Source organism: Sarcophilus harrisii, chromosome 1 (assembly GCF_902635505.1).
Source record: "Sarcophilus harrisii chromosome 1, mSarHar1.11, whole genome shotgun sequence".
Taxonomy (NCBI): domain Eukaryota; kingdom Metazoa; phylum Chordata; class Mammalia; order Dasyuromorphia; family Dasyuridae; genus Sarcophilus; species Sarcophilus harrisii.
The window spans coordinates 200,196,878-200,210,768 of NC_045426.1; the positions used below are offsets into that span (position 1 = coordinate 200,196,878).

General features: G+C 34.3%; 1 protein-coding gene across 3 annotated transcripts in view; it reads left to right on the forward strand.

Moving 5' to 3' along the window:
- LOC100935020 (zinc finger protein 608) overlaps positions 1-13,272 on the forward strand; it is a 93,552-nt gene extending 80,280 nt beyond the window's left edge. The window contains exons 3-9 of one of the 3 annotated variants that reach the window (XM_031968594.1): positions 2,772-2,859; positions 3,239-5,687; positions 7,390-7,807; positions 8,377-8,549; positions 9,771-9,924; positions 12,545-12,626; positions 13,173-13,272. In XM_031968594.1, coding sequence (XP_031824454.1) covers positions 3,270-5,687; positions 7,390-7,807; positions 8,377-8,549; positions 9,771-9,924; positions 12,545-12,626; positions 13,173-13,179 — 3,252 coding nt within the window. In that variant the 5' untranslated portion in view covers positions 2,772-2,859; positions 3,239-3,269 and the 3' untranslated portion in view covers positions 13,180-13,272. Of the gene's footprint in view, positions 1-2,771; positions 2,860-3,238; positions 5,688-7,389; positions 7,808-8,376; positions 8,550-9,770; positions 9,925-12,544; positions 12,631-13,172 lie in introns of those variants that run through there. The other 2 variants (XM_031968597.1, XM_031968599.1) reach the window with 2 other exon arrangements.
- The last annotated feature ends 619 nt before the right edge of the window (positions 13,273-13,891 follow it).

Below are 13,891 nucleotides of genomic sequence, written 5' to 3' on the forward strand. Positions count from 1 at the left end.
ATTGGTTTTTATTTGCATACACAGTTTATTTTTTTATTTTATCAAAAAATTTAAAATAAAATGCTTATTTGTTTATACTTTTCGAGGACAGTTGCTTACATATGGCTCTTAAAAATAGCTTGGAGAGATTTAAGTGATTTACTATGGTGATTTCATCTTGAGTTTAGCCATTGTCAGCTTCAAACTGCGCCACTGATAAACTATGATTTACTACTTGTTTTGGAATTCATTTCCTCCCTCGCAGCCCCCATACTCCTCTTTATCCTGTTTTGCTACTACACATTCTGTTCTTACAATCCTGAATAGGTTTAAATGTTATCTTGAAAAGCTCAGTGGCCTGGGTCTTAGTGTATAAACACAACACAGTTTAGCAGACAATAACCTTTCATCTCACTGACAGTCTTTGTTACTGAAAACAAACCAGTGTTTGATTTACTGACTCAGGAAGCATTAGGCAACCCTCTCTCATTGTTAGGATTATTCCTCCTTGATAGAAACAGTTTCTACTTATATATTCTTCCCTCTCTCTTGTCTCACTCTTTTGCAAGCTCAGTCCTCTGGTGTATTACATTCTTTCCCCCCTCCCTTTTGAAGCTCATTTATCTGAGGCACTTGCTTTTTGAGGTTTCTACTGCAGTGCTCAATCCAGCCAATCAGATACTAGTGTTCCCAGAAGGCGATAACCAATCCCAAACCACTTTTTTTTTCCTTGCTGGAAACGTGAAACCCTTGGGGGAAAGCAGCAACAAAAGCCTTTTGGCGTTGGCAAATGTTAAGTGTTTGTGCAGACTTTTCCTGTTTTTAATTTTATTACTTTAAGAATGGAGCATTTATTGTTTCTTTCATGTTTCCTTTCAAGCATTTTTAATTATACATTTGTACTACATCGGGGTCTCTGGAACTCAGTGACTCAGCTTATTGCATCTAAAGCTAAAATGCAGTAACCCTCTGGCAATGCAGATGTATTCTTCAGCAGTAAATATAGCTGGCATGCTAAAGAATTTTAAGCAGCTGGAAAGGTCTTTGACATCACATACAGTGCCCTAGAGGAGACAATGTGAAAAACAAATCAATCTTCCCCTTCTCTTTCCTTAACCTTTTTTTTTCCCCTAGAAAGGAGGGAGGGAAGGAGGAAAGAGGGAAGGAGAGGAAGAGAGAGGAAGAAGGAGAAGGAGAGGGAGAGGGAGAGGGAGAGGGAGAGGGAGAGGGAGAGAGACAGAGACAGACAGAGACAGACAGACACGGAGAGGAAAGAAAGATACAGAGAGAGACAGCGCGTGCAAATTCTGAATTGTCGATTCTGATCTTAATATTATTTTAAAATTGTCATATCCTTTATTTTCTATGGGAAACACAATCGCCTCAACCATGATGGAAGAAAAGGTTGTTGTTTTTTGTTTGTTTGTTTTTAATTACCATTTTGTCTGCTAGACTTGTTACAGTGAACAGAAATCAGCTGTCCCTTAAGTTATGGGAAACGATTTTCTATTCATCTTTGATAATTTTCAAGGAAATCACTCCTCTAGTCATGTGATGACTTGGTTTGTAAGCTTAGGTTACCTAGGTACTGCTATGGAGAACAAATGAAAAATCACATATTTAACATCATTAAATAAACCAAACAGAATATGGTTTTAATAACGTCCCAGTGTTCATTTCCAAGAGAAAAGTCTGTCTATAGAAAACAATGAACGTTTAAATGTTTCCTTCTTTTGTTCTGTGAAAAGAAAAAGAATTTTATCTATTAGCTCAAAAATTGGGTGCTTTTAGGGTAGGCTTGAAAATGCAATTTTTTTTCCCATTCTGTAAATTTTGAAAAGAAATGAAAAGTGCATCGTGTACTTTATGCTTCCCTGTTAACATTTGGCAAGCAGTCAAGTTTAGCAATTCACAGATGCAGCACTAAATTAAATCATCTGTAAGGGAGAGTTGGTGAAAACAATAGTTCATAGGAAATGGCATGGGGGGAGGCTGGGATGGGATATTATTTATTTATTTTTAATCCTCTGTGACAGGCACTCCAAGACGGATTCTACCAGGAATAATCCTGAAAGTAAAGCTGTTGTGAAGATTTTTTTGTTTGTTTTCTTGTTTGTTTTTAATTTAGAGTGCTATTTTTGGATACTTTTATGAAAAACAGGACCAAATACTGGTTTGGATTCATTTTAGTTTGGATTCATTGCTTTCTCAGAGAAGGTCTGTTAATTTTAAAAGTTAAAGAGCACTTTGTTGAAAGAACATTGATAATTGAATGCTTTTGGACCTAGTCTGGGTGCCTATTTTCCCACACTTTTCTATATCTGTGTACTTTTTAAGTATATGGGGAATAAAATATTTTATTTCATTGAATTCAAGGGGAAAAAAAACAGATTACTTTTAGTCTCTTGATTTAAGCACTGGTAACTGGCACTCAGTTTATGTTGGCTGACTGCCAAAAGAAAGCAATTAAATGTAATAGAAAAATTAAGAAGTGAGTGTTGCTGTTTTACAGCAGGACATGGCAAAAATGATTACTTTCTGTCTGCAGAGAGATATGATTACACTCACACGATTTCTCTTATTCATTTACACACACACACACACACACACACACTTTCCTGTGGGTTTTAAGTTGAGGTCACTGAAACCAGAAATGAGTAAGAGTGACCTTTTAAAATCATGGTATTTTAAAAGCAAATGAAGATAGAACTATGTTCATAAAAAACAATTAAAAATGAAAACAGGAGTTCTGTACCAACTGTGATAATTCTGCATTCCTCCCCCAACTACAGGTGTCTTAGTGGTAAATGTCACATGGAGGAATAAGACCTACGTGGGTACATTGCTGGATTGCACAAAGCATGATTGGGCACCTCCAAGGTAACTGGCAACTTTTTACTTAGATATTATTTCTTCCTTTCCCCTTTCTTTCCTAAAAGCAAACTATACAAATTAATATTAATTTGAAACCAAGAAGAAAAGAAATTAATAATTCTCCATACAACATGTTAAAAACTTTATTGTTGAAATTTCTCTGCACCTTATCCCCATGTTATTTAATGCTTTTCTATGCCGTGCAAATTAAAATTGAATATGAAGTCACTTTAGTTTTCTGAAAAAATAAATGTCCTTGGTGTGAAATTATCAGTGCAAGAAATGGACTGCCTTTATGATTCAAATATTGTCAATTTCTTTGGAGTACAACATATATCTTCTTAATATTATCTAATTTTTACTTTTGTTGCTTTTGCTTGCCTAGGTTTTGTGAGTCACCAACAAGTGATCTGGAGATGAGAGGAGGTCGAGGAAGAGGGAAGCGAGCAAGGTCTGCAGCAACTGTACCAGGAAATGATGCTAGCTTTTCAGAAGCTAGAGGGCTACAGAATAAGAACAGAGGTGGTGCTAATGGAAAAGGGAGGAGGGGTAACCTTAACTCAAGTGGACGCAGGACACCTCCAAACTGTGCTGTTGAAGATGTCAAAGCCAGTCCCTCTTCTACCAATAAAAGAAAAAATAAACCTCCCATGGAACTGGATTTGAACTCCAGTTCTGAGGATAATAAGTCTGGAAAGCGTGTTCGTACTAATTCTAGAAGTACTCCAACCACCCCTCAGGGGAAACCAGACACTACTTTTTTGGACCAAGGTTGCTCTTCTCCAATATTAATTGATTGTCCACACCCAAACTGTAATAAAAAGTACAAGCACATTAATGGACTGCGTTATCACCAGGCTCATGCACACTTAGACCCAGAAAGCAAACTGGAATTTGAGCCTGAGAGTGAGGACAAAATTTCAGATTGTGAGGAAGCACTGAGTACTATGACATCTCAATTCAATGAGCCAAGCACAAATATATCAGCATTTGATCCATTAAAAGCACCAACATCCCCTAGCTCTATAAATACTCCTGGAACACCCAAAGGCAAAAAAGAATTGATTAATAATGGCCCAAGTTCAATGATCAGTTCTAAAGCTGGCAAGAATTCTGGCAAGAAGAAGGGCCTTAACAATGAACTCAATCACCTTCCAGTGATTTCTAATATGGCAGCCACATTGGATAGTTGCTCAGTAACAGATGGCAGTTTGACTACTGAAATGCCCAAATTGGAAGCAGAGGGATTAATAGACAAGAAAAATGCAGGAGATAAAGATAAGAGCAAAAAAGCTAACAGTTGCAAAATGGACAAAAACCTTTCAAAACTTAAAACTGCCAGGCCTATTGCTCCTGCTCCAACTCCCACTCCTCCCCAATTGATAGCTATTCCTACTGCAGCCTTTACAACTACCACTACAGGGTCAATATCAGGATTGCCCTCACTCACAACCACTGTTGTTCAGGCTACACCAAAGAGTCCTCCATTAAAACCTATTCAACCAAAGCCCACAATTATGGGAGAGCCAAGCACTATAAACCCAGCTCTCACATCACTCAAAGACAAAAAGAAAAAGGAAAAGAGAAAGGTAAAAGATAAAGAAAGCAAAGAATCAGGAAGCCCTAAAATGGATGTGAAGCTAGGAAAGCTTGAGGACACAAAGGGGTCTGGGAAAGATTTATCTGGACATTTTTTAAAGGACCATCTCTGCAAGAATGAAGTGCTAGCTAATGGTCTGTCAGAATCTCAAGAGAGCAGGATGGCAAGTATTAAAGCTGAAGCTGATAAGGTTTACACTTTTACAGACAATGCACCCAGCCCTTCTATAGGGAGTGCTTCTAGAATGGAATGTAACCCTTTGGTGAATGGACAGTCTCCTATGCCACCATTGCATGTGCTGACACAAAATGGGACAGAAAATTCAGCTACTAAAACAAATAGCCCTGCTTATTCTGATATATCTGATGCTGCTGAGGATGGTGGTTCTGACAGCAGGTCAGAGGGCATGAGGTCAAAGGCCAGTTCACCTTCTGATATTATTTCTAGTAAGGACAGTGTTGTAAAAGGGCATTCTTCAGCTACAGCACAATCATCCCAAGTGAAAGAGCCCCATTCTCCCTATTACCATGGCTACGATACCTATTATTCTCCAAGTTATATGCACTCAGGCCAAGTCAGCACCCCTGCAGCTGGGAACAGTATTTACACACAGGGAATGAAGATCAAAAAGGAATCTGAGGAAGAAATGGAAAGAAAAGACAAGGCAGAGCCATTAGATTCTAAGAAAATGGAAAACAATTCTAATTTACCACCTCAACATCAGTCAGTAATAACTCAAAGACATCCTGCACTTGCCCAGTCACTTTATTATGGACAGTATGCCTATGGTCTCTATATGGACCAGAAATCCTTAATAGCCACTAACCCTGCTTACAGACAGCAGTATGAGAAATATTATGAGGACCAGAGGTTGGCAGAACAGAAAATAGCTCAAACTGGAAGAGACTGTGAGAGAAAAAATGAACTCCCTTTGAAAGAACTGGGCAAGGAGGACAGTAAACAGAAAAATATCCCATCTGCTACCATCTCTAAAGCTCCTACTACTCCAGAGCCTAACAAAAACAATACTAAACTTGGGCCATCATTACCTAGTAAAACTGAGGAGACAGGTAAATCACAGATTCTGTCCAATCATCAGCAGCAGCTTCAGTCCGACAGCTTCAAAGCTAAGCAGATGGAAAACCACCAGCTTATTAAGGAGGCAGTAGAAATGAAATCTGTCATGGATTCCATGAAGCATACAGGTGTAGACCCAACCACAAGATTTAAACAAGTAAGATGGCCCTAGATATAGAGAGCACTTTGAGAATTGTACATTTGTTAGCTTGATCTGATTATGCCTTTTGTTCTATAAACATTAAGGATTCCCCCTCCATTTTCTTTTTAAAAAGCATTTTAAAATGTTTTCATATTATATATATATATATACACATACACACACACATATGTACATTTATTAAATGAATCATGTCTATAAAGTCTATTAACATTTTTAATATGTATTTATAACAGAGGATCTCTGAGATTCTTTCAACTTAAAAGAAATTTATGATTTACATGATATTAAGCTTTCCTCTATGGCACTGCTGTGAAACTTGAGACCTGGATTCTTGTACTAACTCTGTTATTCTTTGTGACCTCAAGAAAGTCACTATTTAATCTTCTTGGGCTTCATTTTTCTCATTTGTAAAATGAGTGACTTCTATTAGATGGCTAAATCTTTGATCTTTTAAATTTGCTAGGAATAGATAGACTTTGTTCTTATATAGCCTTTCCTTCCCCTCCCCCCCTTTTTTTTTAAGATTATGCAGGGATCAAACTATGTAATTTATTTATATTGGGAGTTGGACCACAATTTTTTAACTTTTGTGATATTTAAAATGTTTCATGTTTTATTTTATACTCAAGTTCACTAAATCTAAAATGGATAGAGAATTCTTTCTGACTGACCTTTTCAGATTTTCTCAAGGCCAAATTATTGAGCATCCTAAAACCAAATTCAGTAAAATCTGAAAAATGATCTTGAAACTTCAATTAGATAAGCATATGTTGTGGAATTGTATATAAATAACCAAAGCATTTTCATTCTTGACAGCTTATTAAGGAAACTCTGTTAATGATGCTTTTATCTTTTCAGGTCTTTGCCATCAGTAAAAGTGGAAAGAGTAATGAATGGGGTAGAAGAGTGGGGGGAACCTGGTTTCTTCATTTTCTCTTTTCCACTGACTAGCTATGCAGCCTTACAAAATTCTAGACCTTAATGTATTCATTTGCACAATGAGTTGGATTTGGTGATCTTGAGGTTCATTTTTGAATTATGGATTTTTTTCTTAATCCCACAGAGCTTTAAAAATGGTTTTCAATGAATGAGAACAATTAACTTTTCATAACATCTATTTCCTCCCCTCTTTGTATAGATTAAACTTTAGTTGGAATTTAATGCCCTTTCTTAACATTTTTCTCAAGGATTTTCTTGACTATCTACCAATTATTTGGCATCACTAGTGTTTGGTTGAAAAAATGCTATTTAGAAATCTTTCTTGTAAGTTGCTTCACTTTTGTTGCAAAAGCAAAGAACTTTATCTTCATAAGATGGCAAACAACTTTATTTTATATATTAATTTTTTTGATCAACAATATATATACAGTAATTTGAAATCCTATTGTTATTAGCACTTTAGCATATACTGAACTGTGAAACTCTATATTAATTCATACATTAAATCTTAGTTCCAGAAAGATAATAAGGAAATGAAAGAAAATAACCATTTTTTGTTTAAATGATGCTAGTATTTATAGTGATGGCTAAATTTACTATTACTAGCTTGCATTTGAATAAAGAAATAGTCTTCTTTAAAACTTATATGAAATATATATGGTAAAAGTAAGACACATGCTGTGTTAAAACACAAATAATGACATTTTGATGAATCTTTCTGAAACTAACTTTAGAAACCCCTATGTTTCTTTGTCAGGATCCAGATTCAAGGACATGGCACCATTATGTCTACCAATCTAAATACCTCGATCAGCAAAAATCAGAAGAGCTTGATAGAGAAAAAAAGTTAAAGGAGGATAGCCCAAGGAAAACACCTAATAAAGATAGTATGATACCTGGCCTCCCTGTGTCATTAACAAGTATCAAAGAAGAACCCAAAGAAGCTAAGCATCCTGATTCTCAGTCACTAGAAGAGAATAAGATAAAAAATGATGATCGAAAGACTCCTGTAAACTGGAAGGACTCACGAGGAGCCAGAGTGACTGTCTCCTCTCCAATGAGTCAACATCAGTCATACATACAGTATTTGCATGCTTATCCTTATCCACAGATGTATGATCCCAGTCATCCTGCATACAGAGCTGTCTCTCCTGTCCTAATGCACAGCTATCCTGGTAAGTGAATTGTATTATAAGAGAAAAAATTTCATGATTAACTGTATGGGTAAAAGTTCTGTTCCACTATTAGCTTTTAAAATTTTAGGATTAATTAGGAATTTCTTGAAATGACGCTTATTTTTCTTGATTTTTATATTGTAGTTTCATAGATGAAACTGATTCAATAGAAGATATTCTTTTTTATGAACTGTCAGAGCTCCCAGCTCGAGTTTCCATAGTCTCTGACAGTCTGCTATTACTGTTGGACTGACAGATATTTTATTGTCTATAAAAATTTTCTAAGCACTTACTGTCAGAACTATTATAGTTACTATTCCTTTCACTTAAGAGAACACATAAATGTATGAAATTACAATAAACTCAAGTCTATTTATAACCTCCATTCATCAGTATGAATTAACTGGGGGAAAATTTGAAATATAAGTAAATGAATATATGTCCTATTTTTAATGTAACCCCTATACAATAATTTCTAATTCCATCCCAAATCAGTGTAACTCAGATGTTCAAAAGGAGAATAAAAAGGCAGCCAGTAACTTGATGTGGCATTTGTTGTTTACCTGCAGGGGCCTATCTCTCTCCAGGATTTCATTATCCTGTTTATGGGAAGATGTCAGGGAGAGAAGAGGCGGAAAAAGTCAATACCAGCCCTAGCATCAGCACGAAAACAGCCACTGAATCTAAAGCACTGGATTTGCTTCAGCAGCATGCCAACCAGTACCGCAGCAAGTCCCCTGCTGTAAGCTGCCTTTTGTTGTTATTTTAGAATACTGTGTTTTTTGGGGAAAGAGGACAAAGTAGAAAAGTTTGAAAATATGAATGGTTGTGGAGCCCAACTCCAAATTCAGTATTTTTTTATACTGATACTTGAAGAATTTTATATTCCAAATGGAAATGCTTTTTCACATTAGAAGGGGGAATTTCATGATTTTATTTTTTAGAAAATCCAGGTTAAAGTTTTTATGTAAAAGCTGAAATTTATAGAGCTCAATTTGGAAGTATCACTTCCAAAAACATACTTTTATGCATGAGTGCATGCAAAGAAATCAAATGATAGGCAAGTTGCTGGGCTTTGTAGGCATTTCCTTGACGTTCTTGTCTTAGCAATTATCTTAAACTGAAACTACCTTTATTTATTTTAGTGCCAAGATATATAGGACTGTAGATTTAGAACTGAAAGTGACCTAAGAGGCTATCTAAGCCAACCTCTTATTTACAGATGAGGAAACTGAGGTTCAGGTAAGTAAAGTGACTTTTGCAAGGTTACATAGGTAATTAAATATGATAAAGCTCGTATCCTTATGATTTATGTTAATGCCAAGTGAAAAGCAAAACCACGAATATAAAAAAAACTTGACCCCAAACCAGTTTTTTGACTGCTTTCATTTGTACATGTAAAGGGGAGAGAGCTCTGGGAAAATCCAATTAGATGCTCTTTGTATCATATAGTACCTGCATGAATGGGAATAAAAAGATTCCTATAATTTCTTAGTTTCTGTTAGTTACATTAGTTATGTCTTGAATAAATATTTATTCTCCATAGTTGTGGATGGGAGATTGGAGAGAGTATTTTTAAATATTAGTCTGTGTTTTCTGAAAATTTCATTGGTATAAATTTGTAGAAATTATTTGTCTTCTTATGTTCATTTTTTATAATATGTAAAACAAGGTTAATATTTGGTTTTAGGGCCACTGTTAAAAATCAAAGTAGTTTTACCTATTTGACTTTACTTGAATGATAGAGCATATTATCATTGCAGTAAGTGTAGTCAATAGAATTTTAAGGAAAGATAAATGTTAAACAAAACTAGTGTCATTTTTTGATCAAGGAATAATCCTAAATATATGCTTATTATTTATATAATATTAACAAGACCAAAAGTTTTTGTGCCATGACTATTTGACTAATTTTTAGGAAAATGCCTTGTAATCTTTTTCTCCTTTCATTTTCTTATGATAGCCCATAGAAAAGACTGTAGCTGAACGTGAGCGGGAAGCAGAGAGAGAACGAGATCGTCACTCCCCCTTTAGTCAACGTCATCTACATACTCATCATCACACACATGTTGGAATGGGCTATCCATTAATACCGGGTCAGTATGACCCCTTCCAAGGTCAGTAGTCAATCTCTTTTTTTTTTGCTGTTTTTTATAACTTTTTGATATAGCTTTTGTATCATAGATTTGATATAACATTGGAAAAATAGTTCTGTTAGAAAAATACCTGATATTTAAGTAGTCTGTTCAGATAAAGTTGAATTTCAGCTGATTGTCACTAGAGTTGATGTTATTAGAAGATTAATGTCACCACAGAGTGAGTGAGGATAGTGGATCAGCTACACAATACTAAATGTAGTTAAAAAAAAAACCCAAACACAAAAATTTATAGTGAAATATTGCCATGAAAAAGCAAAAGGAAAAAGAGATTATATTATAGCACTTGGATGAATATATTTTCCCAGAAAGTCACCAAAATTGCTTTCTATAAAAATATTAACAGTAAAATAATTAGATAACTCTTACTGCTTTTAAAATCAAATACTTTTTTAAGATCTTCAATACCCCATATGTGATTGATTGAGGATGAGGGTCAAAAGGGAAAAAACATTTTAATACAAAATTGACATGAATATATGTTGGGATAGATTTTAAGGAGATAGGATCTAGTTACTCACTCATTCTTTTAATGAAACTTATCAGTAAATAAATCCCTACTAAGTGCAATCTACTATTCTAGGGAAGAGATAAAGTTAATAACATGATGGCTATCACTATGTCTTACAATGTAGGGTTTTTCCACTTTGCCATTTGACTTTACATTTCTGACTAATCAAGGGATAAAATGAAACCATATATATAATGGCATTTTGAAAAGTCTAAGGTTATACAAAAGTATTACTTATACAATTAGTGAAAAATATAAAGACAATACTAATTAGAATTCATTATTTTCCCCCAAAACCTTATTCTCTATTATGAAGGGAACCATTATGCTCCCAGAAACCTCATCTTAAATGTTAGGTATCATCTTCCTACTCTTCTTCCCTCTCCCCTACCCAATGTAAATTCATAAATGCTTTCACATTTATCTTTACCCCCTTCTTTTATCTGATGCTACTACCACCCTAGTACAGGCCTTCATATCCTCATTCTTGGACAGTAACCTTCTGATTAGTTTTTCTGCGTCAGGTCTCCTTACTCCAATCCATTCCCTGTTCAGCTGCAAAGGTGATTTTTCTTAGATGGCATAGTGATTAGAACACCAGCCCTGGAGTCAGAAGGACCTGACTTCAAATCTGACCTCAGAAACTTAACACTTACTAGCTTTGTGATTCTGGGAAAGTCATTTAACCCCAATTGCCTTGCAAAAAACAAATGGTATTGCTAAAATGAGGTCCAATCCTCTGACAAGATAATTAATCTCTGATTCCATATTCTCCTTGTCTCTTTCCCATGCCTGGAAAGTCTTCCTATTGATTTTTTAAGTTAATGTTGGATAAACTACAAAGGGAGAAAAAGTAGCTTAAGAATCTCAATCACTCTATTATTAAAGGTTGGGGTGTTCTTGAAAGACTTATTTTCATGAGGAAACAATCCAGCCTCGGAAACTTACTGGCAGTGTGACCCTGAGCAAGTCACTTAATCCTGTTTACTTCAGTTGCTTATTTGTAAAATGATCTGGAGAAGAAAATACTCCAGTATCTTTGCCAAGAAAACCTCAAATGACATTACAAAGAATTGGACATGATTTAAAAAAAAATGACAATGACAACAACAAACAACAAACCCTGGAATAATAGTAATTCATGAACTTGAATGGGGAAAAATACATCTTTATTTTCACTAATTTTAATTTATATTTAACAGTGCCTTCAATCATGACTTTTAAAAACTCTCTTATTCTGAGAAGGGGTTCATAAACCAAGAAGTGGGTGATGGCACACACTTAAAGTTATGAACCCCTGTTTTATAACTACTCAGTCTTAATAACGCAAACAGATCTTTATTCATATCAATGATGTTGCATCTATTATTTCTAAAATAGTCCATATTCATAAAAGAAAAGCATACAAAAATAAAAGGTATATAAAAGATAAATTAATTTTTTCTTTCTGCTCTAGTTGACTCACATTTTTGGTAATATATTCTGACAAAATAAAATACTTCATTTAGATTAGCTCCTTAACTTCCCTAGAACAAGAACTCATAAGCAATATAGCTTTTTCAAATAAAATTTGTTATACTTTCTAAATATGATTCATTGATTCCATGTAACTTATAGAGTGTATTATTCATTCATTGGGAAAAGTTGTATCCTAACCAAATAGATGACTTCATTGCTGTTGGTTTTTTTTTTTAATACAATGTGACTTTTGTTTCCTCTTGTTATCTGATACTTTTTATTTTTATCGGGTTTTATATTCTGTAATGTATGCAAGCCATTTAGCACACACCACAGTGTCAGGACTCAATAGGGAACATGAGATGGAATGCTAGATTCTGTTAAACTGACAAGAAAGGAAGGAAAACTCAGTATATCCAGTAAAGAGATATTAGTCAGACTACGCATCTTCTGCCTTCTTTGTTATATGAGATGTTTTATGCATTTATTTAGGAAAGGATAAAGTGCTGCTGTGGGTTCTACAGAGATTCAAAATCAAAGTCTGTACCTAGATTGTTTTTCTAAAAGCCATAGAAACAGGACCCCCCTTTTTTTCTTTTTTTTGTCAATTAGGGTTAACCTCTGCTGCCCTTGTGGCTACTCAGCAGGTGGCTGCTCAAGCTTCTGCATCTGGTATGTTTCCTGCACAGAGAAGGTAAATATCCTGTGAATTTTGAATTACTTTTAAAGAAAGAGACATATTAACAGGGAAAAAAGAAATCTCATGATAGGTTTTTTTTTAATTCAAAAGTCAGGCTCCTTCTTAAATGTAATTTTTTTTTACTTTGTAATGCTAATTATGGCATTAATTTTTCTTATAATATATATATATATATATATATAAAATATACACACAACACAATACAATCACACAATCTTTGTACCTTAAAATCTTTTATTCTCCTTGCTTAATCTTGTTGTAATAGTTGTAAAAACAGGAAATTTATATTGATAATGCTACAGAAAAAGATAAATCTAAATATGTTTTTGTTTTCATTCAGTCACAGGTTAAAAATAAAAGTAAAATGATTGAATTTAGCATTAGATATGAAAAACTTTATATTGTATTTTTAAAATTCAAATATTATTTTAGAGTAATTCAAAAAATTAATACAATAAAATACGCTCTTCACTTTCATGGTTTTCAATGTTAATTATGAAAAAAATTGATTTTCTTAAGGTTCCTTGTTTTCTTTTGCAGAGAGTGAAAACATTGGAAATGTACACTGTCATGTGATTGGATCACATGGAGAAGCGCTTTATTACAGACATCAGTTCCATGGTGTTAATTTGAAATGCCTTAATGGCAGGCAAAAAGCAGTCATTTCATTTTTGTAAATTGCAGATTTTATCACAGAGTAACAAATGTCGCTGTAATTAAACTTCTTTTATATATATAAATATATATATATAAATATATACATACATATATATGTGTTATATATGTATATTCTTTACTTTTTATATCAGTAACCAGGCTCAAATACACAGGGTCTGCTGCCAAGTTGCAAGCCACACAATAAAGGAAAAAAAGTGATTTTTGTCATGTTGAAAAGTATTAGCCACAAAAGGCTATTTTTTTCTTTTCCTTTTGCTTTTAAATTATAAATAATGTTATGTATCAGTGTGCCTGAACCTTACATACCCTTAAGATATTTCCACAAGCCTCTCAGAAGGACTAACTGTGATGATGACACTTTCATACAATTTAGATGTCTATTTGGTGGCTCCTGTTAAGATGCATCAGTGTGAAATGTTACTGTATTCACTGTTTCATTGTAATTGTGTATGGTGGACAATATACTTTTGGAAGGCATGGGGTTGCCAGTACCACAAAAACTGTGTTGTACATAATGTATAGATTTTAAATGGGGAAATAATGAGCATCTATGAATAATGATACATCCATTTAAAAATATT